The 27816-nt window shown below is 40.5% G+C and overlaps 1 protein-coding gene across 2 annotated transcripts; it reads right to left on the bottom strand.

The window, feature by feature from the left end:
* MEP1A (meprin A subunit alpha) lies at positions 1 to 26094 on the bottom strand. Of its 2 annotated transcripts, XM_061146094.1 has the most exons (14): positions 26004 to 26094; positions 25893 to 25917; positions 25750 to 25800; positions 24689 to 24729; positions 23558 to 23633; positions 20911 to 21028; positions 17487 to 17662; positions 12307 to 12528; positions 11386 to 11535; positions 7563 to 7778; positions 5079 to 5552; positions 3500 to 3673; positions 2290 to 2587; positions 1 to 980 (listed from the first exon to the last, which is right to left on the bottom strand). In XM_061146094.1, exons 1-14 carry the CDS (start codon positions 26070 to 26072, stop codon positions 824 to 826), a joined length of 2247 nt encoding a protein of 748 aa, XP_061002077.1. In that variant the 5' UTR covers positions 26073 to 26094; the 3' UTR covers positions 1 to 823. The 2 variants fall into 2 exon arrangements, with proteins under 2 accessions (XP_061002077.1, XP_061002078.1); XM_061146095.1 differs by lacking the exon at positions 11386 to 11535.
* Between the last annotated feature and the right edge of the window lie 1722 nt (positions 26095 to 27816).

Genomic DNA, 27816 nt, shown 5'->3' with positions numbered 1-27816 from the left:
CCCCTAGAATCAGAGGAGGAAAGCAAATGCTGTTGCTAGGAGAAACCTTTATTTAAAATTCTTTAACACACAAGATCCTCAAAGAATAATAACACTATTGTGTCCGATGGAAAAACAGGTATTTGAGAATTGGATTCTGGTACAAAAAGAGACTCGTTGGAAAAGACCCTGATGCTGGGAGGGATTGGGGGCAGGAGGAGAAGGGGACGACAGAGGATGAGATGGCTGGATGGCATCACTGACTCGATGGGCATGAATTTGAGAAAACTCCGGGGGTTTGTGATGGACAGGGAGGCTTGGTGTGCTGTGGTTCATGGGGTCGCAAAGAGTCGGACACGACTGAGCGACTGAACTGAACTGAACAAACAGAAGTGTGCATTTCATTGTCTATGTCTTACCTGCAGTAGAAAGCAGAGAGTTTCTACAAGTTAGTTATTCATTCAGTTATTGGTCCATTCATTTGTTTTTGCTGACTGATCCCCTGTGCTGGGGCCAGGCAGGCTCCCAGGCATTGGGCTAACAGGATACAGGAGAGTCTGCCCACATGGAGCTTACCGTCTATGAGAAAGACAGTCCACTAAAGAAAGAATTTACAATCAGGGGGTATGAGTGCGATCACAGGACACACTGGGTTCATCGGGAGGGCAGAGCAGGGTGACAGAGCCACGTGGGGCCAGGGGCGTAGAAAACAGAAGCGTCACCCAGGAGGCTGGAGGCAAAGCAAAACTTTGGAAAAACAGCCCCAAACTACCCTGAGCAGCGGAAGGAAAGGGTGGGTCCAAGGGCAGGGGGCATGTCTGCTTCTGGCTGACGTCCTGGGGCATCACTGCCTTGACCTTTGGTAAAGGATGGAGATGATGGTGAAGGTCAAGAAGATCATGCTGGCCACGCCTCCGATCAGCAGGCCCAGGACGCTGCTATGCAGCTGCAGGGCCTGACATCGCTCCCCCGTGTAGAAGAAGGCGGGGCCCGAGACGCACCTGGGGAGACAGGACAGAGGGGAGGGTGGGGACCACAGAAGCTCCCAGGGCTTCCTGACCAAGAGACCCTCAACAACAATGGCCTTGTTAATCGCATTTGCATTCGTTAATGCTCATTTCTTGGCTTTGCTAATTGGAATTTGGTTACCGAAGATGTTGACTCTAGGTACTAGGAATTCTGTAGCATTGTATCAGTGTATTTGCACATCTGGAATTAGCTCAAAATAAAAGTTTAACAAAGAAGAAACAAAGTGGAGATCAAAAAATGCTGAGAAGGGGACTTCCCTGGTGATCCAGTGGTGAGGATTCTGCACTTTCACTGCAGAATGGGTTCTGCTTTAGGTTCGATCCCTGGTCAGAGAACTAAGATCCCACATGCCACAGGGCGTGGCCAAGAAAAAAAAACTCAGTAATTAAAGAACATTTCCTTTGCTACTAAAAAAAAAGAAAAAATAATACAAAAGTCCATGATGAATAAAAAAAGTTTAAAGAAAAAAAGAGGTCAGAAGAAATGTTGATATTTTGAACCAATCAGACCAGCTCCCACATCTGCTACTATTCTGTCAAATGAAAGTGATGCTTCTGTCATCCCATACAACCTTTTATGAAATATTTTATACAAATAACAAGCATTATAAAAAGAACTATTAAACAGAGCAAAGTACAGATGGTCAGACCTGGATGCAGTTCCCAGCTTCAGCATTTACAGGCAAATTACTTATGTCTTTAAGTTTCAAATTTCTTATGCCCTACAGTGGGATAAGAAGGGCCTTTATGTCACAGGGCGGCTGTGAAGAATTAGATCATGCATGCATATTGCTTGGGGAAGCACACGACATACAGCAAGCAGCCCCCAAGTATCAGGTATTTTTATTACTATTATTGAAAACATAACTATGATTATAGGACAATGAACTAATGGACAATAGAAATAATCATAATTAATAACTCATAAGAATATCTGTAGTCAGGGCCGATTTAAGCTTGGTCCTGAGTCTTGCCATGATGGAGCATGGAAGCTAAAAGCTCTGGGTCACTCTTAAGCCCTGCAGTAGAGTTCAAAATTCCAACAACATTCAAGCTGTTGTTGACGATGCCCCAGAGGAGATTCAGGACTCTTCTGCTCTGGCAGGACCCTGGCTCTGCCCGTCAATCCAGGGCACAGACTCGTGGAGTCCAAGACAGCCACAATTGACCATCTGATGCTATGGATGCTCTGACCTGAGAACTGTGCCTTCTAGCAGGATAAGAAGACATGGGGCTCCTCTCTGCCACCCCTCACCTGTGCCCCTCCCAACCACGGGCCTACCTGCAGCTCACCATCCCCTTCACGTTCACGCAGATGCCCTCATTTTGACAAGGGTTCGGGTCACACGGGTCTCTGAAGTACTGTGGCCAGTTGTGGTCCTCCAGAGGGCCTGTGTTGTCCACTGATCGCTTCTGTCGGCTATGCTGCCCTTGGTCCAGGCTGCTCGGGAGGGCTGTCTCTAAAGAGGCCTTTCTCGAATCTTCTGAGGTCTGCTGCTCCTGGCCATGGAGAACAAGGCCTTGGGGGGTCAGCCTGCTGGTTTGAACTTGAACTTCAGTCTGGTTAAGATGGGTGATATCTCGAGGAAATAGACAAAGGGACATGAGGACAATTCACTTTCACTCCTGGAGAAAGTTCCCTGGGCCGCGTCTACCGCTCTTGGACATCGCCTTTAGTGACACAGGAAAGTGGCTTTGAATCCAGTAGATTTTTATAATGTCAGCTATTTATTTATTATTTTTTATTTTTATTGATGTATACAACTGACTTAAATATTATATCAGTCTTAAGTTGTTCAACATAGTAATTTGACATTTTTATAGTTACACTCCCCATAAAGTTATTATAAATATTGACTATATTCCCGGTGTTGTACATTACGCCCTTGTAATTTATTTCATACGTAATAGTTTGTACCTCTTAATCCCCTCCCCCTAATTTTCCCTCCCTCTACCACTCTGGTTCCCTATATCTGTGAGTCTGTTTTATTATACTCGTTCATTTGTTTCATTTTTCAGATTTCACATATAAGTGAAAACACAGAGTACTTGGCTTTCTCTGTCTGACTGATTTCACTAAGCATAATGCTCTCCAAGTCCGTCGTGTTGTCACACATGGCAAGACTGCATTCTTTTTTTGCTGTGTTTATTTTTAAAAGTAGTCCAATTATGGTTTTATCTATTTAACTTAAAAAAAAGAAGCATCACATGAGCATGGATAGATTGACACTACACTGAAGTCAATCTGAAAACTGTCACATTTGATAAATTATGCAAAAAGATGGCACTAAAATTGTAGCTTCTCCCAAGGACAGTTCAAATCAAGATAGAAGACCTTGAAAAAAGGAGTAAAACCTTGTTCCCTTAGAGCACAGCTATTTTTTAACCTAGTTGCCCCCCAGAATATCCCCACCTTTCATGAGATGCTTAAAAGTCCATGTAAAATTAGTAGAACACCCAGAACACAGGATTCAGGAAAAGAAGCAAAATACCTTCAAAGTCCACAAAAATTATAAGGTCATCATTTTTAAGGAAGCTTCTCCTTTTCAGCATCTGGTGGGAGATGACAGCACTCCAACCCCAGTCAATGCTTCTGAAACATTCACAACTGTTGTCATAGGACCCCACGACCGAGGGCCTGTCCCAGATGACGGAGCCATTTATAGCTGCAAAATTACAGGTAACAGAAAATCACATTATCGCTTTATCTTTCACTTCCCATTTGTCTTTGATGAGTATAGAGAGTTTTGTGGGATTTTTTTTTTAAATTAAAGTATAATTGACTTACAATCGTATGTTAATTTCTACTGTACAGCAAAGTGATTCAGTTATACATGTATGTATATATACATTTTTTAAACATTCTTTTCTATTATGGTTTATCATAGGATACTGAATATAGTTCTCTGTACTATACAATAGAACCTTGTTTATCCATAAGGGCTTTGTTATCAGAAAAAAAAATGTGTTGGAAAAAATCAGGTTATTTACTTTTTCCAGGAGAATTAAAACTGAGAATTGGGAGAGGTAGGAGCAGAGAGAACCACTGCTCTGAAGGGCCATGGTCCACTACTGAGTCACTCCCTCAGTGAAGGGGAAGAGACAGCTATAGCGTCTTCCTTTTAAGGCTTACGTCTCTTCTTTTGAAAAAAAAAAAAAAAAAAAACTTGCCCATTTCTTTATTATGCAATTTTGCTTCATGGACATACTGACAATCAGTAATTTAGGAGTCAGTGCATCAGTTCAGCACAGAGCCTCACAAATTCTGAGTATTTAACCACTGACTAGCTCAGTGAAGCAGGATCTGCCTGATTTGCTTGTATTCTAAGGAACTGGCACAGAATTTGGCACATTGCAAGCCCTTACTAGATGCTCGATGAATGAATTTATGAACGTGAGAGAAGATGACATTGAAAATTTTAATTTACATAGAAAAACAAACATTACTAAAGGGGAAAGGGAGTAGGGGGGATAAATTGGGAGTTTGGGATTAGCAGCTACAAATTACTGTATATAAGATAGATAAACAACAAAATCCTACCGGATGGCACATGGAACTATATTCAACAGCCTGTAATAAACCATCAGAGAAAAGAATATGAAAAAGAATATATATGTATAACTGAATCACTATGCTGTCCACCAGAAACTAACACAGCATTGTAAGTAAACTATGCATCAATTGAAGAAAAAAGAAAAATTTAACTTAATGCTCCAACATGATGATATTTTTAAAATTTATTTTAAATTGGAGGATAATTGGTTTACAGTGTAAATTGCTTTATAATGTTGTGTGGTTCCTGGTGTACAACATGAATCCGCCATAAGTATACATATATCCCCTCCCTCCCAATCCCCCATCCCACCCCTCCAGGCGGTCGCAGAGCTCCTGGCTGAGCTTCCCGTGCTATACACTGGCTTCCCAGCAGCTATCTGTTTTAGGCATGGCAGTGGATATACCAATATGTGCCCAAGGAGGAAGTGTGAGAAGAAAGTTCATTTCTCCTATACAGATGGGAACCATATCTGTTGGCCCTTCCAGGTGGCGGGGCAGTTCTTCCAACCACCTACCTGTAGATGTCTGGGACTTGGACGTAGTAAACACCATGCTGGAGGACATTCTCTTCCTGACATCAGCTTCCTGGTCGAGTATCGTCATGATCACCTGTCTGTTCTCCACTGGCCACTCGAGGACAGCATCATTCTCCCCACTGCACAGGTGAAAGGTGAGTCCCAAGTACCCAGAGTTCCCGGAGCTCGTTCTGCCCTGAGGGTACAAGGTCAACCCCAAACCGTAGCCCTCTGAATTATAGAATCGAGGGCTGTGGAGTTTGTCCCCTTTCACCGTGTTCTGCAGGACCTGGGAGAAATTCCGGACTGTCCAAACCCCTGTGGGGCATGGGGTTTCTGTCAGAGTGACATCGTCCAGGTAAATTCCCCCACTCGAGTTCTGGGGGTCACCTTTTGTGCCCTGGAAAAGGTAGCGAAACTTCTTTTCCTCTCTGAGTGTCACATGGGCAATTTTCCAATTGTGATCAAAATCTCCTGAGGATAGAGAATAAAATTGGTAACAACTGTGGCCAGCATTTTTGGAGCACTCTTTGAGACTGGTACTGTGGCAAGTGCTTTATATGAATGATCTCGTGTGATCTTCACAAACACACACAGGAGAGATCTGCTATAAACTTAAGAAACATTTCCAAAGTCACACATCTGATATGGGAAAACAGCTAAAAAAAAGGAAAAAAAAGACCTACTCTGATTTATCATAAAAATCTTAATTATGAATTTGTTTTCTATTATTATTTCATTCTGCAGGTTCTGGGTTTTCCCCTGGTACAAACGTACCACACGCCTTAATATTAGCACTGCATGCTCCCAACAGACATTTGATAAGCCAAAAGTCAAAAGATGGCAATTTCATATGAACGTATTCACAATCCTTGGTAACACAGCAAATTCTTGCCTCTTAAAGGGCACCTGGCTGTCATCCCTCCATTTAATAAAGATACTCTGTAAATTTCAGCCAGAAAAGTGAACTCCTCAAAACCATTATTTGTAGCATTTTCTACTCACAGAGTGGCCTGAGTAGCCACAATTTGGGCCCCTGTTCTTCTGAGTAGCCTTTTACAAAGGAAGCCTCCTCCCTTCAAGAGCAGCAGCTTCTGGGGACTTTTCTAGTGGTCCAGTGGTTAAAACTTCATGCTTACACTACAGAGGGCATGGGTTCAATCCTTGGTTGGGGAACTAAGATCCCACATACTCGGAGGCATGGCCAAAATATTAAAAAATATATAAATAAAACCAACATTGACTGGTTTTGGGGACTTCCCTGGCAGTCCAACAGTTAAGATTCCACCCTTTAATCCAGGAGGCATGAGTTCCATCCCTTGTCAGAGAACTAAGATCCCACAAGCCCCATGGCACAGCCAAAAATATTTGTTTTTAAAAGATGAGCAGCAACTTCTTCTGGAAGTACACAGAATGCTTCATCTGGACTCATATCATTTTAACTGAGAAATTCTTTGCTGAATGAAAAAATAGAAAAACATATTTCTCCCTTTCTGTTTATGAATGAACCACCACCACAATAAAAGAATGTAAGAATGTAAGTACTTAGCTTTTATAACCCTAGATCTTGATTTTCAGCCAGATTACTCTCACATCCCCCTAACTACCTTAGCATTTTATTAATATGATTTTCATGATCTTCTCATAGAAATACACAAAATATCACTTAGGAATATATAAATGATTTTTAATGAAGTTAATGTATACAAATGGCTTCAGTTCAGTCACTCAGTCGTGTCTGACTCTTTGCAACCCCATGGACTGCAGCATGCCAGGCCTCCTTGGCCATCACCAACTTCCAGAGTTTACTCAAACTCATGTCCATTGAGTCGGTGATGCCATCCAACCATCTCATCCTCTGTCGTCCCCTTCTCCTCCCACCTTCAATCTTTCCCAGCATCAGGGTCTTTTCAAATGAATGGCTTACTTCCCACCAAATTCACAAGTAGGTTTCAAGGTACCTCAGTGTATTAAATAAAGGTATCCTTCACTTTGCTGAAACAGATGCAGAAACAATTGTAGTCCACTATCTAACCGTGTTCTTTCCCTCAGCATCAATTCCTGCTTCCTTTAACCTTCCAGTCTCCACCCTGGAATCACCAGTTTTCTCTGTCCTGGCTTTCCCCAAAGTTCCAGAGAAAACTGGATTTTATATTCTGATCGTTTCCTTTCTTCTTTCCTGACTGGCCTCTTACAATAGTATATTTCAGCCTCACCTGAAACTGCAGCTTTTGAGTGGTTAAAGCATCCCTTGAGTGGTTAAAGCATCCCTTGAGTGGTTAAAGCGTGCCAGGCATTATGCATTTGGAAGACAAGAAGGGAGGCCTAGGAAAAGGAGGAGGAGACAGAGGAGAGGAAGATTGGGAGGAGGAGGCGGAATGGAGAGGGGGAGGAGGGTGAAACGGGCGGGGGAGGGGAAGGAGGGCAAAGAGCACAGTCCTGGGTGTGAAGCCCAGTCAGTCCCCGCAGGACGCCTCCAAGTACCTTGAAAGGTCTTCACCTTGACCAGCGTGCGCACGATGCCCGTACTGTCATCCCTCCTGATCCAGACGACCAGTCTGTCTGAAGGGCTGCCTGTCATTTTATAGAAAAACTGCAGGCATTGCTGCTTTCTCTTGGGGTAAAGAATCCGAGACTCCAACATGGCTGCCTCCTCCGCTGCCCCGAAGCTGGTGTTCAAGTACATGAAGTAGCCGGCGCCTGTGGAGAGAGGACCCCAAAGTCCCATCTCTGCCCATCCACACCCCAGGCTTCCCTCAGCCCAGGCAAGGTGACAACAGTGAGGCCCGGCCATTATCCAGGCAACAAAGGCCGGAACTCTTCAGAGGAAATAGAAAGGTTGTTTGTCAATAATTATCTCCATTGACAGAATTACTGGTCGAAGCCATAGCGCCCCACTATCTCTTTTTGATTACCTTCGTTCCCAAAGTTGGGACATGTACACCTTTGACTTAAGGAAATACAGGGTTTAAGCAAAGTTGGATGGAATTTAGTGTCTATGAGATGAGTTCCATCTTCTTCATTAACTGTGTTGTTAAAAGATTCATTCCCAGGAAAAGAGCTGGCCTCCTAGTTATGTCAAAAATTGTGGGCTTCAAAGTTTTAAGGGTTAGATTTTACATATTCACAATGATAAAGATTCAGTTTCAACCTTTCCTAGCCAAATAACTGGGTGTAGATCACTAGTAACGAATCACCTTTCCTATGTCCAAAGAAGAGGCATTCAAAGCATGTTAGGCACCAATTGAAGGTTTCTCCTGAATGGAAAGAAAGTCTTGGAAGGACATTAAAGTAGGAGGTAAAGGGTCTATATTTGTGCCAGAGGTTGGGTTCACCCAACTCAGATATCTCAAAATTCTCTCCCCTCAAATAGGCAAGTGGCTAAACATAAACATCACTTGGAAAACCAGCTCACTTCTTCAAAGTCAAGGGCAATGAACAATTCTGGCATATAAAGAAGTCATTTAAACTTACTCCAGTAGTCATGTATGGATGTGAGAGTTGGACTATAAAGAAAGCTGAGCACCAAAGAATTGATGCTTTTGAACTGTGGTGTTGGAGAAGACTCTTGAGAGTCCCTTGGACTGCAAGGAGATCCAACCAGTCCATCCTAAAGGAAATCAGTCCTGAATATTCATTGGAAGGACTGATGCTGAAGCTGAAACTCCAATCCTTTGGCCACCTGATGGGAAGAACTGACTCATTTGAAAAGACCCTGATGCTGGGAAAGATTGAAGGCAGGAGGAGAAGGGAACGACAGAGGATGAGATGGTTGGATGGCATCACTAACACAATGGACATGAGCTTGAGTAAGCTCTGGGAGTTGGTGATGGACAGGGAAGCCTGGCATGCTGCAGTCCATGGGGTCTCAAAGAGTTGGGCATGACTGAGCAACTGAACCGAACAGAACTGAACTGAATACTCAACCTCTTACCACATGCTCCACTCAAAACATTTCACCAAGCAAAAAGGAAGTAAACATCTGGTACAGTTCTACGTTCTGTGACACTACAAATGCCTGCTTCATCCTGCCTCATACATGGGGCACATGCCTTCCTTATTGACTGCAAGCAATGATATTTAAATAAGCTTTCCATAAAGCTGAAAAATACCTTAATTGCTTTACTATTTCATCAGGGAAAATTATATTTTCCTGCATGATCTTCTCAATACTTGATCTTAGAAGCCTGAGACTTGAGTGTTGTGAATTGCCGAGGGCTTGGGTTAAGGTAAACAAGAGCTCACAGGTCTAAGAAGGTCTCAGGGTGGTCCTTGATCAGGAATTCCACCAGATATAGTCAGAAGTATGAAGTGCAAATTCAATAACTCAGTCTGGGGAGTCAGGAGTCCTGAATTCTTGTCCTGATGCTGCCACTGACTGGGTGTGCACTCATCTCTCTCGAGTTCAAGTGGGAAGTGGCTTCTGTCCTTCAAGTTCTTTGAGTCTATGCATCTACCCAAATAATGCAGTGCTGTCTAGTGGAGGAAACCTGGTCCCATTAAGTGCCTCCTGTGGAAGAAGCATAGTGGCTGGTCAAGTTAACCTAATAAAGCTTTTCAAGATCCTTCTTCTGGGTCGTGGTCCATTCCTTTCCTACTAAAGTGCTAGAATAGTCTGTCAGCAGATTCTTCTCACACAGAGGTCACGTTTCTGTTTAGCTGAACTTGCACGTAAACCTAGCAGTAAGCCTACAAGGAGAGATTAGATTAGAGGCTACGATGGGGATTGAGAGAGAACCTCAGGTACACATCACCCTTTGGACACTGGAGATTTTACGTTTAATAATCTGATGTGTGACAGAGACTTTCACCCTCTGTCACGGTGGGAGGAATAGGGGCCATGGTTTACAACCTCTGAAAATCCCCCTGCTGGCCTGGTATCTTGGTGATAAGCTAGATCCCTTCTGTGAAGGAACTCTAACCAACAGTCACACAGGTATGGACTAAGGGACTTGATAACAGCCCAGTCTTTAAAGGGCAATTATAATCTATTACCCCACCTGCTTGCAAATAGGGTTGACATGATTTCAATACCAAGCACATAATAAAAGGGTCTTAAGATAGAAATTTAAAAATAAATAGAACCTCCAGAGAAAAGGGGGAAATGGGAGGAAAAAGTAATAGGGCTGGTCTGCTCTTTAAGACTCTGTATGCTTTGTCTCCTTCTATGCTCATGATGAAGTATCAATAGCTTGATGGCTTGTTATTGTTATTTAGTCGCTCAGTCATGTCCAACTCTTTGTGACCCCATGGACTGTAGCCTGCCAGGCTCCTCTGTCCATGGGATTCTCCAGGCAAGAATACTGGAGTGGGTTGCCACTTCCTTCTCCAAGCTTGATAGCTTACAAAAGCCAAGACTTAACAGCAGCAACAAAAACAACTTCTTGTGGTCACAATTAGGCAGATGGAGCCAGATTTTAAACCCAGGTCTCCTCTGACTTTATGGCTTTTTTTTTCACAGCACAAATCATATGTAGGAACTATCTGAAGTTACGCTGTTCATTATGGTGGCTACCAAACATGCATGCTGATCGATCATTTGAACTGTGGTCAGTTCAAAGTGAAATGTGCTTTAAGGATAAAACAATACCAGATTTCAAATACTCACTATAAAAAAGGGTGAAGTACCTCATTAACAGCTTCTATATTGATTACACATTGAAATGCTAAGATTTTGGATATATTGGATTAAATAAAATATATTATTGAAGAGACTCCTTTGTTTCTTTTTTTATGTGACTGTTAGGAAATTTTACATTACATATGTGGTTCGCACTGTAGTTCTATTGGAGGGCACTGCTCTGGAGACATTACCTTAATTTACAACCTTCCATCCTTTTTTTTTAATTAAAAAATTTTTATTGAAGTATAGTTGATTTATAGTGCCATAATAGTTTTAGGCATGCAACACAATGATTCAGTTTTATATATATAAACTTTAGTGATTCAGTATATATATATATATACTACAACTCTCCCTTATAAGTTATTACAAAATAATGAGTATAGTACCCTGCACTACACACTACTGTATATAAAATAAACAATCTATAAGTACAAAGTTGTATCTTATCAACCATCTGCCTGTATCAGTTTTGTTATTGCTTAAATATATCTTTCTTTTGCATGTCCAGAACCTGGATGCTTTTTATTGAGTTAATAATAAAGATATGAGAAATATGTTTTGTCCTCATTCAGAGTTTCAGGTTTGATAACAAGCATTCCAGTTGAAGCAAAACCTGCGGCTGCCATGACCCCTTGAACCTGGTGAACCACCTCGGCGTAGTTCCTCGCTGCCTCTACTGACCTGTGCATTGTCCGGCCAAGGTGTGATCCGCTTGTCCAGGCTGAGCGTTGTCCTCATGGACCCAGTCAGTATCATCCCTGGTACCCTGAATCATCCCACAGATGTTTGCCTTCTCAAAATCACAGTGGTCCAAAAAGGTATGAGTTGTGGCTACAAATGATATTTTTGTCACCTGGTTAAAAACTTGTGGCAGGTCATTTCAAATGCCTAACGTCTTAGGCTACTAAGACCTCCCTGTGTAGCAGAATCATGAAACTTTTGTTTTTATTTTTCTCAAATACAAATCCTACTGTCACCCATTAGATCATGGAACCTGCGAACACAGATGCAGCCCTACACACCTCACAGAGTCAAATGATAAAAATGCTTACCGTCATGCTTTGCTGTAAACACCAACTGTCAACTCCTTTCAATTAAGAAAGAGGTACCAACTATGATGGGCCTTGCCCTTAGTAGATCTTCTCTACGTACGTGTTGAACAGGATTAAAGAATGTGTCTCAGAAGACTAGCAGAGCCATTTTAGACAACATCTCATCTCTGAGGATTAGATGACCCTAGGAGCCACTAAGCCCGACAAAGAATTTTGCAAGATGCCAAATACTTTCAAGCTTATAACTATCTTGAGCTTTACATGATGATGCATACTTCAGAAGGAAGCCAAAGAAGTAGGACAATTCCAGCTCCTTTCATTGGTCCAATACCCTCATTTCACAAAACGCAACCACATAATTGATTTTCGTAACCATTCTGTGAGGTAGGTGTTGTATTTTTTTCTAAGGAGAGAGAAACTAAGTTTATGTAGTCTGTCCATTTCCCTTAATGAAATGGACAGGAAATTAGCAAATTAACACAAAGGAAAATGTATGGGAAACCTATAAGGTCAATGGGGGTATCCAGTCCTCAGACTCAGAGGTACTCACTGCAGTTGTACATTCGGTTCAGCCTCTCCAAATCAATGGCACTGAAATCCATACGCTGCCCAATGATGGAGTTAAACTCAGGGATCTTGGCCGTGATGGTAGGGACACTATCATTCTTGTTAAATGAGAGAGGCCGGTAGTGCATCAGAGACTCGTAATCATAGGGTGTGTTGAGGTCTGTGATGAAGCTGTCATCATAAGTGTTAAAGTTGTGCTGGTAACCTGTCAGGAAGGAGTCCACACGTCCTGAGTAGCCACGCCATTTCCCTGTCCCACCCTCTGACTGGATACTCAAGCAGGGACCAGAAAGGGGATGGGGCAGAATAATATTTCTTTGATTTAAGTATATACACACATTTAACATATTTTATAATTATATAATATATATATTTATGTATTTATTAATATTTACTAATAATATTGCAATGTATTATTGTTGTTTAGCCGCTAAGTCATGTCTGACTCTTTGCAACCCCATGGACTGTAGCCCACCAAGCTCCTCTGTCCATGGGATTTCCCAGGCAAGACTACTGAGGTGGGTAGCCATTTCCTTCTCCAGGAGACCTTCCCGACCCAGGGATTGAACCCATATCTTCTGCATTAGCAGATGGCTTCTTTACCACTGAGCCACCAGGGAAGCCCTATTACAATGTATTAGTATGCTATATAATAGTATATAAAATTACTATAATGAACATTAAAGTATATATTATATTAATAAAAATATGCACATATTTAATAGTATATAATATAAAATGCATGTTGTTAAGTGTATATTTAAATCAAAGATTCATTTTTATACATATAAATAAATATGTGTGTGTGTGCATAAGACTTTGAGACAGAGAAGATAAAATATCAAAGTTGAGGCAGATATTCCTTATGGCAGAAATAAGGAGTTTTTGAATTCAGAAAAATATTCAGGATTGATTCATCTCACTACCAGCCAAGTACCTCATCCACCAAGAGTTATACCTGGACAACTCTCCGACAAGTTAGGAAAAAAAACCTGAGGGGCAAAGAAAAAGGTTAGCAGCTAACAAGAGCATCGCATCCTGTCAATCAAGGCTCACATTCTCCTGCTCCATAAAACGCCCCATGATGAGAAAAATAAAATAGGAAGAAAACGGACTTTCCTTTCAAAATAGAAAAGGAAAATATTTTTGATGAGATTAGCCCAAGGAAGAGAATGTGCATTGTAAAGTGAAATGCCAAAGTGAGATACCATTCAGATGTTCCGTTAATCCAGCAGCCATTAATAATTTACTGTTGTAGCTATAGGAATATGAAGTTCACAGATTTTTCATTTTCTTCTTAGGGAGTGACCAGAAAACTGAACGAGAATGCTCAGCTCTCTCAATCATAAATTTCCACCTTCATCTCCTTTTCCCTTTTTAGTTTTCCATCCAACTGTATTTTTTAATTAGAAGAAACTGTGATCACCTTTCAAAGATATCAACACAGGTACACTCAAAATTGAGGAACTCTGGCAGGTGGCCCCCAAATACTTTTGGAAAAACCTGTGAACCCCTCTGATCAAAAACTTGTTTTAAGTATAAAATGAGAATACTGATGTTTCATCTTTCCAATTCACAAGGCTTTTGTGGGGACTTAACCCGAGAGGGATCGCAGGTAAGACAGACTACAAGAAATAAATGACCCAGATAGGCAAGGAGGAAAGTCATTCCTTCTAGAGCACTTGGTCGTTCGATGGCAGTTAAGAGCTTAAGATTATAGAAAGCATCAAAGTGGTGTGAGGGCTAGGGTCAGGAATCTCCTGGTGACTCTCAGCGGCATCTTAGGCAAGGCACTTTCAATTCACTGGCTGTTTTCCTTAACTTTCAATACAATAATTGGATTAGAATAGATGACTTTATTCTTTATTATTCAAGGAGACTTATCAGAATGCTTGACCCAATAAATGCTTTTAATACATTTTAAAATTTAATTCAACACAGTTTTGTCATGCCTACTATTTACTGGGAGCTGTGTTAGTGGGTGGTGGCCCCTGGCAGTGACTAGGACAGGCGTGGTCCTGTCTTCAGGGAACTCATAACCGAGGGCTTGAAGAGGAAGTGACCTTGTAAAGCAGAGATCATGGGCAAGCCTTTGATGTAAAAGGTCAGATCGAAAATACTTTTGGCTTTGCAAGCTGTATGGTATCTGTCATAACTACTCAACTCTGCTGGTATAGCTCAAAACCAACCATAGGTAACACATAAACAAACAGGAGTGGCTGTGTTTCCATAAAGCTTTGTTTACAAAAGCAAACAGATATGGCCCATGGGCTGTAGCTCTATAGTTTGTAGGTTCCTGCTAAACCTCAGACGTGTTCTCCTTAATGGAAAAAAACAGATTCAGGAAACACAGTTCTGACTTCAGAAACGGAGATGGATTTGGGGAGAGAATTGTATTGCCCATAGAGTCTCTAAGGTAAGGTAAGGTGAAGTCGCTCGGTCATGTCCGACCCTTTGTGACCCCACGGACTGTAGCCCTCCAGGTGCTTCAGGACCCCCATGCTCCTCCATGGGATTTTCCAGGCAAGAGTCCTGGAGTGGGTTGCCTTTTCCTTCTCCAGAGGATCTTCCCAACCCAGGGATCGAACCCAGGTCTCCCACATTGTAGGCAGACGCTTTAACGTCTGAGCCACCAGGGAAGTCTCTTCTTAGTGTAAATAATGAGGCTGCCATCAGCTGAAGATGAGATGCGGCAAAAGTCATAAATTACCCTGAGTAATAATACTGCCATTGCTTATGATCTTAATTGGACTGAATGTCTCGCTTGAGAAAATTTCTCCAGTGATGGCAGGCAATTGAGGCATAAGGAATTACACCTGATGAAAACATAGACTGGAGATGAGCAAACATGGTGAGTCATCCATGCTCAACCCAGAGCTGAGCACATCTGCAAACTCTCCTGGCAAATGTGCAGAATCCCTCAAGAAAGGGGGTTTCCTACAGCCGTTGTTGTTGTTGTTTACTCGCTAAGTCGTGTCCGACCTTTGCGACCCCATGGACTGTAGCCCACCAGGTGCCTCTATCCATTGAATTTTTTAGGCAAGAATACTGGAGTGGGTTGCCATTTCCTGCTCTAGGGGATCTTCCCAACCCAGGGATGAAACCAGTGTCTCCCGCATCGCAGGCAGTTTCTTTACCACTGAGCTACCAGGAAAGAGCCTTTATGTAACCTGCATGCATGCTAAGTCACTTCAGCTATGTCCGACTCTTTGCAACCCTATGGACTGTAGTCTGCCAGGCTCCTCTGTCCATGGGATTCTCCAAGCAAGAATACTGGAGTGGGTTGCCATGCCCTCCTCCAGGGGATCTTCCCATCCAGGGATCAAATCCATGACTCCTGCATTGCAGGTGGATTCTTTACCACTGAGCCACCAGGGAAGCCCTCATATAGCCTAAAACCATTTTAAAAGCACTGAGCATCATGTTCTTCAAGACTTAAAAATGCGCATATTTTCTGCTTCCTCATGTCATGTTCAGCAGAGTTAAGTATACAGAGGAGAAAGTGAGAAATTCAGGTCCCTAGCAAACACAAAGTCTAATAACGCCCTGAGCCTCATAGTCAGAGATTTGGTTCTCTAACCTCTGACCTGCGCTCTTCTGTCCCCTCTATATATATATTTATATCTGACCCAGATATAAAGCAATTAGGCCAGGGAGACAAGCATACGTTTTTGATCTATTATTTCATACCTGGTAATGGATTAGGGTTTTTGGTTAAGTTTTCATTGAAGTTGTTACAATATTGCTTCTTTTTTATGTTTTAGTTTTTTGGCCACTCGGCATGTGGGGATCTCAGCTCCCTAACCCAGGGATCAGACCCCCACTCCCTGCATTGGAAGGTGAAGTTCCAACCCCTGGACAGCCAGGGAAGTCCTTCGATTAGGTTTTTACAAACCACATGCTTTCTCCTCCTCCCACCTGCACTCTACCTTCATAAAATATCAGAATAGGAGGTGCCAAGAGGGACACATAGTGTAATAGAATTAGCCATCTGTACCACCTCCTCCTGTGAGAACCACTGACGCGGCTTCCTCCCAAGGAGCTAGTTCTGGCAGAAGTCTTTTGGGGATTCACATTTTATTTTAAAGTATGGCCAGTCCTTCCAAGTCCTTAAAATTATTAGAGATGCACTACCATCCATGAACTCATATGTGAAATTGAGATCTAAATGAAACAGATAATTACAAGGCCATGATTTGCTTCATGAAAACCATGTGTGGTCATCACTAAGGCATTTCCAATCCATTAAGGTTTCATTAAGCTATCATTGCCAAAAATAATGCTTTTCCACCTCCTGGACTAATTCCTATTTTAAAACTAGGTGTTTTCAGAAACACAGCATGGAATTTCCCCCCACCCATTGGGCAATTCTTTGATAATAATATTTTCATGTACTCAAAAACTTTCAGCTTAGTTGTCTCAAACAAAGAAGGTAGGTAGTGTTGAAGGAAATCCAGCAAAACTACAGAACATCAGAATTGTTAGAATAACTGCATAATAACATGTGAAATAAAATTGTGTTATCCTTTACAAGGCATGGGCTGGGGGGGGGGGGGAAAGAGGCACTTAGAAAGGATAAAGAAAAGATTTATACATTTTGGTTAATCAAAACTCCAAACTATTAGCTACAGTTAACAAAATTGGGAGTATAATTTCAGCTAAAAGACCTTTTTTTTTTCCTAATGTAGTTGTTGTTCTGTTTTTAAACATATATTGTTGATTTGGTAAAAAACCACAAAAATCCTCAAGTATCTCAAGTTTATTACACAGTTTATACTTTCCTGAAGTTACATGAGACTTCACACCCAGAAAAAAAAGACCCTGACATCCTCAAGGATCTAGTTCATTTTACGCACTAAGACAGGAAGTAGAATTTTGGATAGAGTTTCAACAAAAACACTGAAGCAAAACAAAAGCATCTGATTAACTTTTCAACCCCACATTGAGATGAACAACATTCCTCATTTCCTGAGACCCTTATCTGGGATCAATTATGATCAGATCAACTCAGCCCAGAGAAGAGGAGGTCATAGTCTGTGTTCCTCCTGGAGAAACTGAAGCTCCTGTTCACACATAGGTTTGGCCTGGTCATCCCATGGTTGATCTGAGCAAGTGATAAAGGTAATAGCAAATCCCACCCAACCTCCTTGGGTTCATACACACCTGGAAGAATTTCATCCCACCAGATATTCACATAGTCATCTCGGTCCGTCCTTGACTGCTCATGGTAAAACCCCAGAGCGTGCAAAATCTCATGTTCAACGATGGCCTTATAGTCACATCCCTGACCAATAGAGAGGTTCTGTCCCACGTGTCGGTCGCCAACCTCAGACCAGCACCTTTAGAAAGGAGATAGAAATTTTCTTCTAGAGAATTCTCAAGTGGCTGTAATTCCTAAGTTTCCAGAATACAAATTTGAAGGTTAGGTTTGATTTTAAGAAGAAGTTGTTATTAGCCTTTTCGTACGCTAATGGTTCAAACTATGTGACTGGTTAAAAAAGCAACATTTCCTGGAGGGATTATTATGTAGGCTTTACAAGTGACAGACCATTATAAAAGTGGTATCCACTCAAAGGCAAATCAAACCTAATAATGCATCAGGTAAAAAGAAGGAAAAACTGGCTATTTTCTTCACCTTCACAAACCCATGGGGCAGTCCAAAAAAATAATGCTATTGTTTTTATACCACAAAGGTGTCTCTGAGTGGTGGCTATGGTTGATTTATACTTTCTCCTTTACATTTTAATGACTTTTCAAATTTCCTGTAATGAGAAGGTATATGCTTTATGATTATGAAAAAGACCCTTATTAAAAATGCAAGTTCATCAAGTTCATGTCTTGGGATTTTTCCAAATCTGCAGCATTATGACAGCACACAGCAGGCTCCCTAACTTATGTCTAAAAGGCTCCAGGCAAGAAGGACTCATAAATTCCCTCAGAAAATAGTGGACTCAGGAACTGCTGGCAGATACTCTAAATTCCACACATGCGGGCTCTTTCCCTCTTTTTCCCAATTATTTTTGTTTTTGCTCATAAATCTGATTTTCCATTGCTATTAGCAAACCAGGAGCTGCACACAAATTGTCTCCTTGCCCCCTTTAAGTTGAGGAACAAGGCTCTATACGCTGACCCATGCTCAACAGAATGAGAGATGTACCAATCATTTTAAATGCTACCAATGAAGTGTGAGTTCCCTGGTGACAGTCACATTAAATTACCTGCTATTGCTTTCCCCAAATTGCTAACATCTTATATGTTCAGATGCTAATAGACTTGAATTCTACTCAAAAACGGATCTTAGTTATTTTCTAACAACTTTATTAAGGTGTAATTTACATATCATAAAATTCACCAATTTAAGGGTACAACTCAACGATCTTTAGTAAATGTATTGAGCTGTGTAAATATCACCATATTTGCCTTGCCTATCAGATAATAGCATTTCATTACCAAGTCAGAATTTACTCTGCAAAATATCCACAATCCAGAGGAAGCATATATTATTTATCATTTTTAACATCCCTCTCCCAAAGAAAGGTATAAATTGTAAAATACCATGGCATTACCACTCTGAAATTTTGACCTTATCTTTCTGGAAGAGCCCTGTTAACCTCCAGCTTCAGAGCATCAGGATCTCCAAGGGTTTGGGCTGCTTTGGGCCAGTCATTCCCTAGACCTTCTTCCTCCCTTTTTCTCTCCCTCTAACTTAATGTAAGAGACATCCCAACCATAGGCAATGAGAGTCCCCAGACTGATGGGTTGTTTTGTGTTTTTTTTTTTTTCCAAGAAAGAATTTTATTTTCAAAAAATTTTAAAATGTACTATTTGCTTATCTTTTATTGAAGTATAATGTCTTTACAATGTTAGTTTCTGCTGTAGAACACCACGAATCAGCTATATGTATATATATCCCCTCCACCTTGGACCTCCCTCTCACCCTCCCCCCATTCCACCCATCTCTGTCACTGCAGAGCTAGTAGCTGAGCTTCCCTTGTTACACAGGATTTTACCTCTCTTCCCACTCTCTATTTGTTCTTCCTTCTCCTCTGCCTCTACAGTCTTCTCCCTCCTCCATCTCTCTGACACTCAGCGCCTCTTTCCCTGAGCCTTCGATTCCCTCTGCGTTAGAGATCCTGCGTCTGCATTCACTGTAGCATATTAGAGCTATTTACTTATTACCCCATCGCCCCTCCTGCCAAAGTGCACACCTTATGAGGTCTAAGACTCTTCTCTTGAGAAGCTAAAATGATTGCTAACTTCCTTCTCTACCTTTGTTATTCATCCATGATAAAATCCCCACCTTCACAACTAGACGACCAAATCCAGGCAACGCCTAGAGGCTGTGATGGGAACCACAATGTGAAGAGAAACTTCCAGGTGGGTCTTTTTTTTTTCTTTTTCTTAATTTTTATTGGACTATAGCTGGAGAAGGAAATGGCAACCCACTCCAGTACTCTTGCCTAGAAAATCCCATGGATGGAGGAGCCTGGTGCAGGCTACTGTCCGTGGGGTTGCAAAGAGTCGGACATGACTGAGCAACTTCACTCACGCATAGTTGCTTTACAATGTTCTGTTAGTTTCCACTGTACAGCGAAGTGAATCGGCTATATGTACACATACATCCCCTCCTTTTTTTGGATTTCCTTCCCATTTAGGTCACCACAGAGCACTCAGTAGAGTTTCCTGTGCTATACAGGCGGTTCTCAGCCAGTCAGTTCAGTCGCTCAGTCGTGTCCAACTCTTTGCGGCCCCATGAACCGCAGCATGCCAGGCCTCCCTGTCCATCACCAACTCCTGGAGTTTACTCAAACTCATGTCCATCGAGTTGGTGATGTCATCCAGCCATTTCATCCTCTGTCATCCCCTTCTCCTCCTGCCCCCAATCCCTCCCAACATCAGGGTCTTTTCCAATGAGTCAGCTCTTCGCATGAGGTGGCCAAAGTATTGGAGTTTCAGCTTCAGCATCTCATTAGTTACATATTTTATACATAGTATCAATAGGGTATATATGTCAGTCCCAATCTTCTGATTCATCCCATCCCTTCATCCCCTCCTTGGTATCCCTATGTTTGTTCTCTACGCCTGAGGTACATATAAACAATGAAACATTACTCAGCCATTAAAAAGAATGAAATTGTACCATTTGCAGAGGTGTAGATGGACCTAGAGACTTTCATACATAGTGAAGTAAATCAGAAAGAGAAAAGCAAATATCATATAATATCACTTACATTGACAGAACTTTTCATAGAAGTCTAGCCAACGGAGTACTAATAATTGAAAAGAGTACCATCAATAGAATGCAGCTTTAATAAACTTGATTTTTTTTAAAAAGGGCTGTAATTTAAAACATGACCTCAACCCAGAAAAGAACTGAGATGAGTCTCCCTGGTTCCTAGAGGTATCCAAACAATGCATTCTTCATAGAGCACAATAAAAATGTGATGCCACTTGAAGAAATTCACAGTGAAATATTTGATTTTGCTTTTAGTTTCTTTCCAATTTCTTTGTTTAGTCTTTAAAAGAGATCTGTCACTTTTTATAAGTCAGAGGATGGATTTCACACTCTGTAACATTTCATACTCACCCACTAAACTCCTGAAAGATGATGTATGAGCTCTCGCCTTCATAGGGCTTGAAATCCACACAGGACTTGAGGCGGAACATTTCAAAGGCATAGAGAATGGCTCCTTTGGCATTCAGCGCTGCAGAAATCAATAAAGCTATCAGTGAGCCTTAGCTAGCTCTGGGATAATATATATAACCTAGAAACATAGAAACTCATGCTGCTGTATGAAATCCACTGAAGTCCAAGATAAAATTTTGATAGTAAATACAGCCCTTGGAAACTAAAACTGACAAACCATTTGTGTATACAAACACACTAAATGCTAAATACATAATATGTGTGTGTGTGTGTGTGTGTGTGTGTGTGTGTATCTACAAAATAAGAATACACTTATGGTATGTGTGGCTGAACAAAATCATAAAATAATTTCCCCACTTTCTCCCTTTCGTTTTCCCTCATTTAAGCAAAACTTCTGAGTGCATTGCCTCAAGAGACCAACATTGCCGAGCAGAAGACAGAAGTGACTTGAGTCACTTCTGTCTTCTGGATAAACAGATAAATTACCTTGGAGAGAAGCGGTGACAGTGGGGTTCCTTCCCCCAATCTAAAGAGACTCTCCCTCTTGCTGGAGAAGGACAGCAGAGCTGAGAGAGGTTTGAGGGTTCTGAAAGCATGAGAAGTTAAGTGTGATATTTACACAGCTTCCTTGTAGGATCCCCATGAGATGACAAGGCTAGTCAGGGAGTTCTGCAGACAGCCTTAGAAAAGATTTCTGTAACCCAAGTTTGGAACCAAAGCAGCAGAAACCTATGTACCTGAATCAGCAAGAGTACTAGATGCCTGTTAGTAACCTTTGTGGATTGATGACCAAAGATCAAACGTCACTCCTTTTGCTTAACCTACACGTGTGCTTACCTTGGTATTGCATAAGACAAGGACGAGGTGGAGGAGAAAGATACACCAGAGGAAAGGAGATTGTTTCTCACTGTGTGTGTGTGTGGTTTTTAACCCCATCGTTGGTTGTAGGTCTCTGAGTTAAAAATTAAGCTAAGTTCTATAAAATTAAATTGTATTCTTGCATACTTGATTTTTGGGGATTCTCCCAAAGAGTTTATCATTCTTGGCACTTTACCATGTACTTATCTCACATTTTTCTGGCCTTTATTTAAGGAACTCCTGAGTTGGAGACTCTACATTCAGATGTCATAAAATCATATTAAGGTCATTAAAGGAAGTCATTGGAATAATCAGTAAATAAATTGTGGAAATAACACACACAACAACAGTAGGAGCATGCATTAAACCTGTTCGAAGATGTTCATGAACTTTTATGTATTCTCACTGAGTAACATCTTTAAATTGAAGACAGCTTGGTTGCCACAAAATGTAAGAAAAAAGTTTGATTATAATTCAAGTCGCGCTGTCTATAAGCTTGTGTTGCTTTTGTTATCTTCAACCCAAATGGTGGAAACACTGAGAGTGGTGGATTTAAAAATCACATCTCATCTGTTTGCAGGGTAGGAATAGAGATGCAGACGCAGAGAGTGGACATGTGGACTCAGTGAGGGAAGGGAAGGGTTGGACAAATTGGGAGATTAGGACTAACATATATACACTACCACGTGTAAAACAGATAGCTAGTGAGAACCACCTGTATAGCACAGGGAGCTCTGTGATGACCTGGAAGGGCGGGGTTGGGAGGGAAGGAGGAAGGGAAGTTCAAGAGGGAGGAGATCATGTAGTCACGTGGCAGATTCACTTTGCTGTAGAGCAGAAATTAACACAACATCGTAAAGCAATTATACTCCAATAAAGAAAATAACTGAGAACAATAGCATTTTTTTCTGTGTAACTTTTCTCCTGAAAAGGCGCTGGAAGCAACACTGATACAAGTGATGGAAAATCTTGAAACGCAATCTACATCTCCTGAGAGTGGGAGCAGCCCAGCAGCTCATTAAGATTGAGCAACACTGTCCTGACATCCCCTCTGCTCTGGGGTCTTCCCATCCACAGAGGCACAGAGGACGGGCCTCCCAGACAGGCATCGCATCATCGTGGCTGTTGAGCTGTTAGTCAGCTGCTTGAGGTCAGCCAATGTCCACACATGGTTTCTAATATTTATTTTATTTCCAACTACTCTTATTTCCAATGATGAGCAAAATCTAACTTATATTGTCCTTTTTCTTAAGAGACAGAAAAGAATAGAAAATTTTAATACCAAGGAACAAGAGTGATGACCATATGAAATATGGTCTTTTCTATTTCTCAAAAGTGTGACATGTTTGTTTTGCAACAGAAAGGGAAGAAATCAATATGCTGAAACTGATATCCTGGTACCATATTTAGAGTCACTCAAACAAAACTCTTATTTCAGGTGTACATTTTTCATTGCTATGATGTCAAATTGTATTTCATTTTTGTCCTTTGTGTTGCTCTCTTGGTCTAATTAACATGTTAGTGTGTTCTGCATTTTAAAAAGTACTATTTGACATTCTGCATCTTAGATTGGTTAAGCAGCATGAGTTTCCCTGAGATAAAGACTCCTCAGAGCTTAGAAACTCCTTTAGATGTTGGCAGTTACTCAACTTTGAAGCTGATGACCCGGAAGAGAGAGGAGAGAGAAGAGTTCAACTCAAGGCTTCTAATACAGAACAATTAATGTTACCCAGATTGTCGGCCAGGATGTAAGGGATGGGGAACTTCCACCTGGTGCTCGGGTCTCTCAGGCCATTTCTGGAATTCTGCAGAAACAAAAGGCAAAGCAGAGTGGATGGCTGGTCTCCTTGGCTTCCTTTCCCCTTTGTAAACTCTCACATCACAAACTATCTGTCACACTATTTAAATAGTCATGTTGTCTTCAAATTATAAAAACAATAAATGTCCATTATAGACAATATAGAAATTTCCAGAGAAATTTTTAAGACCAAATAAAGGATGCTTGCTCCTTGAAAGAAAAGCTATGACTAACCTAGACAGCATATTAAAAAGCAGAGATATTACTTTGCTGACAAAAGTCCATATAGTCAAAGTTATGGTTTTTCCAGTAGTCATGTACGGATCTGAGAGTTGGACCATAAAGAAGACTGAGCACCAAAGAATTGATGCTTCCTAACGGTGGTGGTGGAGAAGATTCCTGAGAGTCCCTTGGACTGCAAGTGAGTCAAACCAGTCAATCCTAAAGAAAACCAACCCTGAATAGTCATTGGGAGGACTGATGCTGAAGCTGAAGCTCCAATACTTTGGTCACCTGAAGAGCCTACTCATTGGAAAAAACCCTGAGGCAGGGGAAGATTGAAGGCAAAAGGAGAAGGGGGTGACAGAGGATGAGATGGTTGAATGGCATCACCAGCTCAATGGACATGAGTTTGAGCACACTCTGGGAGGTGGTGAGGGACAGGGAAGACTGGCGTACTGCAGTCCATGGGGATTGCAAAGAGTCAGACATGACTCAGCAATTGAACAACTATGAAAGAGACCTACATTTCCTCAAAACTGAAATAGTCACTTTCAGTATGGTGGTGGATTTCCTTCTCTCTCATTCTTCAATTCTTAGGAAAATTGGGTGGACAAAGAATTTAATAACTATAGACTCTTTCGTTTTAGTCACTAATGTTTTCATCTTTTTTTTTTTTTTTAAACCAGCAAGCACAGTGGAAGTCTTTGCGCACACGAATCATGGCTGAGATTCTTCCATCTCCACAATGGTCATCCCAGGCAGGGCTGGACAGAGCAGGGCTCACTGTCCTATCATAGCTAGTCCTGTGGGAACGTTCTGGTGTCACTGGAAGGTACTCACCTGCAGGAGGATGTCCCCTTGAAAGAGGTCCAAGCCTGCAGCTAGATGTGGATTTAAAAAGAGAAATATTTGAACAAGAATTGCTAAAACGCATCTATTATAAAATGAGTCTTTTCCATTGTTGTCCTTAGTTATTCATCTTTATGTGGTTAAACTCTTTTTGAAACAATACAAAAATTCATTTTAATTGAACAAATGTAAATAGCTAATAAATATCATATATTGTCACATCTACTGTTGCCATTTTTTGGGACAAGAAAACTTAGAGGGTATCCTGCTTAATGAAATAAGTCAGATGAAGAGAGACAAGTATTCTATGTTATCACTTCCATGTGAAATCTAAAAAATAAAACAAACTAGTGAATAATAAAACACAAACATAGAGACACAGAGAACAAACTCTTTACAAGTGAAGACTGAAAAGGAGGTTGGGAAGGGCAAGAGAGGGGTAGGGGATAAAGAAGGACAAACTACTGCTTATAAAATAAATGTCACAAAGATTCAGTGTACAGCATAGGAAATATATCCAGTATCTTATAATAACTATGAATGGAGTATGATCTGTAAAAATATTTGATCACTATGTTGTATTTCTGAAAGGAATATAATAGTGTAAATCAACTATACTTCAATGAAAAAAAAGAAACTTTGTCCAAGAATCTTAAAAAGTGAGAGGTGAATTAGATGGAAACTTTTTGGTCATTGGTGTCAAAACTCTTACACTCTAGGGATCAAAATGGGACTTCTGAGATAGGAAGTGAGGTACTAGGTGATCATTTCAAAATGAAAACTGGAAAAATGAATTTTTATAAGAAAAAATCTTGTTATATATTTCTAGAGCCACTGAATACTCACTAGTTCTAGAAAATTCAGTCTAACCATTATTCTCTTTTCATGTTTTCATTTTTCAGAAATGCTGCAAATTCTAATGAGGCACCAATGAATAGTTCTCTCCTAAAGTTACTCAATATCATATTCTGAAAGTTAAGAGATTTTCAGCAATTCTATCGCAGAGTTTTAAATTATTTAAAGACATTAATAATGGCAGAAATTACACCCACCTAAGTTGATTTCTGAAATATCCTTCTGTTCCTCAAATTCTCCATCATATACTGTTAAAAGTGGGGAGAAAATTGTTATCAGTCTTGCTGAGCAAATGAAAGTTCAGAAAACACTCTATGTATTTCATTCAATTAGTTCTTACCATTTCCTTTAGAAAGATGGTTAATCTGAAAAGAAATAAATATTCAGAAAAAGGATAACATATACTAGAATTAATATTTCTAAATACCCTGAAGAGCAGAACCCTACTTACCGATACAGCTGCTATGTGGGCAAAAAAACAGATGAAAGAAATAATGCAAACCAATCTCATCCAAATCATTGTTGCAAGTGAATAGATTTTAGCAACGACACCTTGTGATAAGCAAAGACACCTTGGACCTTGCTCCGGCTGTCATATTAGAAACTTTGACCCTTACCTATGTTCTGTAGCACCGAAGTCACCAGAGAAAACATCTTTGCTGATTTGAGGACAGATACGAAGTTTCACAGAAAAGCTCAAGTTCCAGAGACTAGAGAAGTTTGAAAAAGTTTATACTGAAATGAGCATACAAAAATAAGTAACATTCCTACATACCAGGAATAACCATTCATATACATAGCATAATGTAACAGGTAAAAGATCCATTTCCTAATAGAAATAAAAGCTATCTATAAAATTATAACAAATTACTTAAATCAAATAAAAATGATTTAGAGTTGTATGTAAATATAATCATTGAAGAACATAAAGAACTATCTATACACACATATATATTTATATTTTTATATATATACATAAATTTATATATATATTTATATTTAACATAGGAAATATTCATGGACAAGAAGACTCAGTATAATAAAGATGGCCATTAATTTGATATTAGTCTATAAACTCAATGTTATTTCAATAAAAATCTTTTTAAAAATTTTTAATTGATGTATAGTTGATTTACAATGTTGTATTAGTTTTGGGTATACAGTACAGTGATTCAGTTATACATAAATATATGCATATACTTTAGATTCTTTTCCTGTATAGTTTATTACAAAATATTGAGCAGAGTTTCCTGTGCTATACAGTAGGACCCTGTTGGTTATATATTTTATATATAGTAATGTGGATATGTTAGTCTGAGCATCCTAATTTTCCTTCCTTCCCCCTTTCCCTTTTGGTAGCCATAGTTTGCTTCCTATGTCTGTGAGTCTCTTTCTGTTTTGTAAATAAGCTAAATATCTTTTTTTTTATTCCACACATAAGTGATATCGTATGATATTTGTCTTTCTCCATTTGTTTTATTTCAGTTAGTATGATAATATCTGTGTCCATCCATGTGGCCCCAAACAGTATTATTTCATTCTTTGTTATGGTTGAGTAATATTCCTTTGTATATTTGTATCACATCTTCTTATCTGTTCCTCTGTTGAAGGACATTTAGGTTGCTTTCAGCCAGATAAGATTTTATCTTTCCCTGTCTTCTGAGACTAATTTGCACAACTTACTCTAGTGGTGAACTTGGAATCAGATGGATAGAAAAATTCAATCCTACATCTACCACTGGGCAGGTGTGGCATTTTGAGCATTTGCTTTCCATGTGTCAAGAAAAGGAGGGGTACCTATTTCATGGGTCTAATGTAGAGATTCAGTGAGATGACCTATGTAAACCACAAGGACCATAGGAAGCACTCAGTAAACTGTAACACTTTTATCCATGTACATACCTCCTGGCAAAGGACAGGCGTCCTCTGCTCAGCAGAACCTCTGGGTGGGAGCATATGTCTTCAGCAGGTACAGCTTCTCCCTGGTGAGTTTCTTTTTATGATCTCGATTGCAGGTGTTAATTAGTTACCAGTTATTTGTAGTCCCAGGCACTTCTTGTCCCAGGGTGTCAAGTGAGTAAGGCTGAGCCTCAAGCCTTAGGTTTGAAGGGGCCTATACCTTTGCAGTTAAAAGACAGATTATGCAATCCTTGGGGCAAGGTCCATGTTTTATTTTCTGTACCTGCCCTGATGTTTGGCACACAGTAGGCAGTTGGTGATCATGTTGGGTGAAATACAGTAAAAATACCTTTTTTTTTTTTTTT

Source organism: Dama dama, chromosome 7 (genome assembly GCF_033118175.1).
Source record: "Dama dama isolate Ldn47 chromosome 7, ASM3311817v1, whole genome shotgun sequence".
NCBI classification, from domain to species: Eukaryota; Metazoa; Chordata; class Mammalia; order Artiodactyla; family Cervidae; genus Dama; species Dama dama.
This window is presented reverse-complemented; position numbering and strand designations above follow the sequence as displayed.

Coding starts and splice junctions, on each gene's coding strand:
- MEP1A (XM_061146094.1), bottom strand. CDS start 26,072: ATGATTTGGATGAGATTGGTTTGCATTATTTCTTTCATCTGTTTTTTT. Junction 11,536..12,306: donor GAACCGAATGTACAACTGCA/GTGAGTACCTCT, acceptor TATCATTTGTAG/CCACAACTCATACCTTTTTG. Junction 2,588..3,499: donor AATTTTTGTGGACTTTGAAG/GTATTTTGCTTC, acceptor TATTTCCTCGAG/ATATCACCCATCTTAACCAG.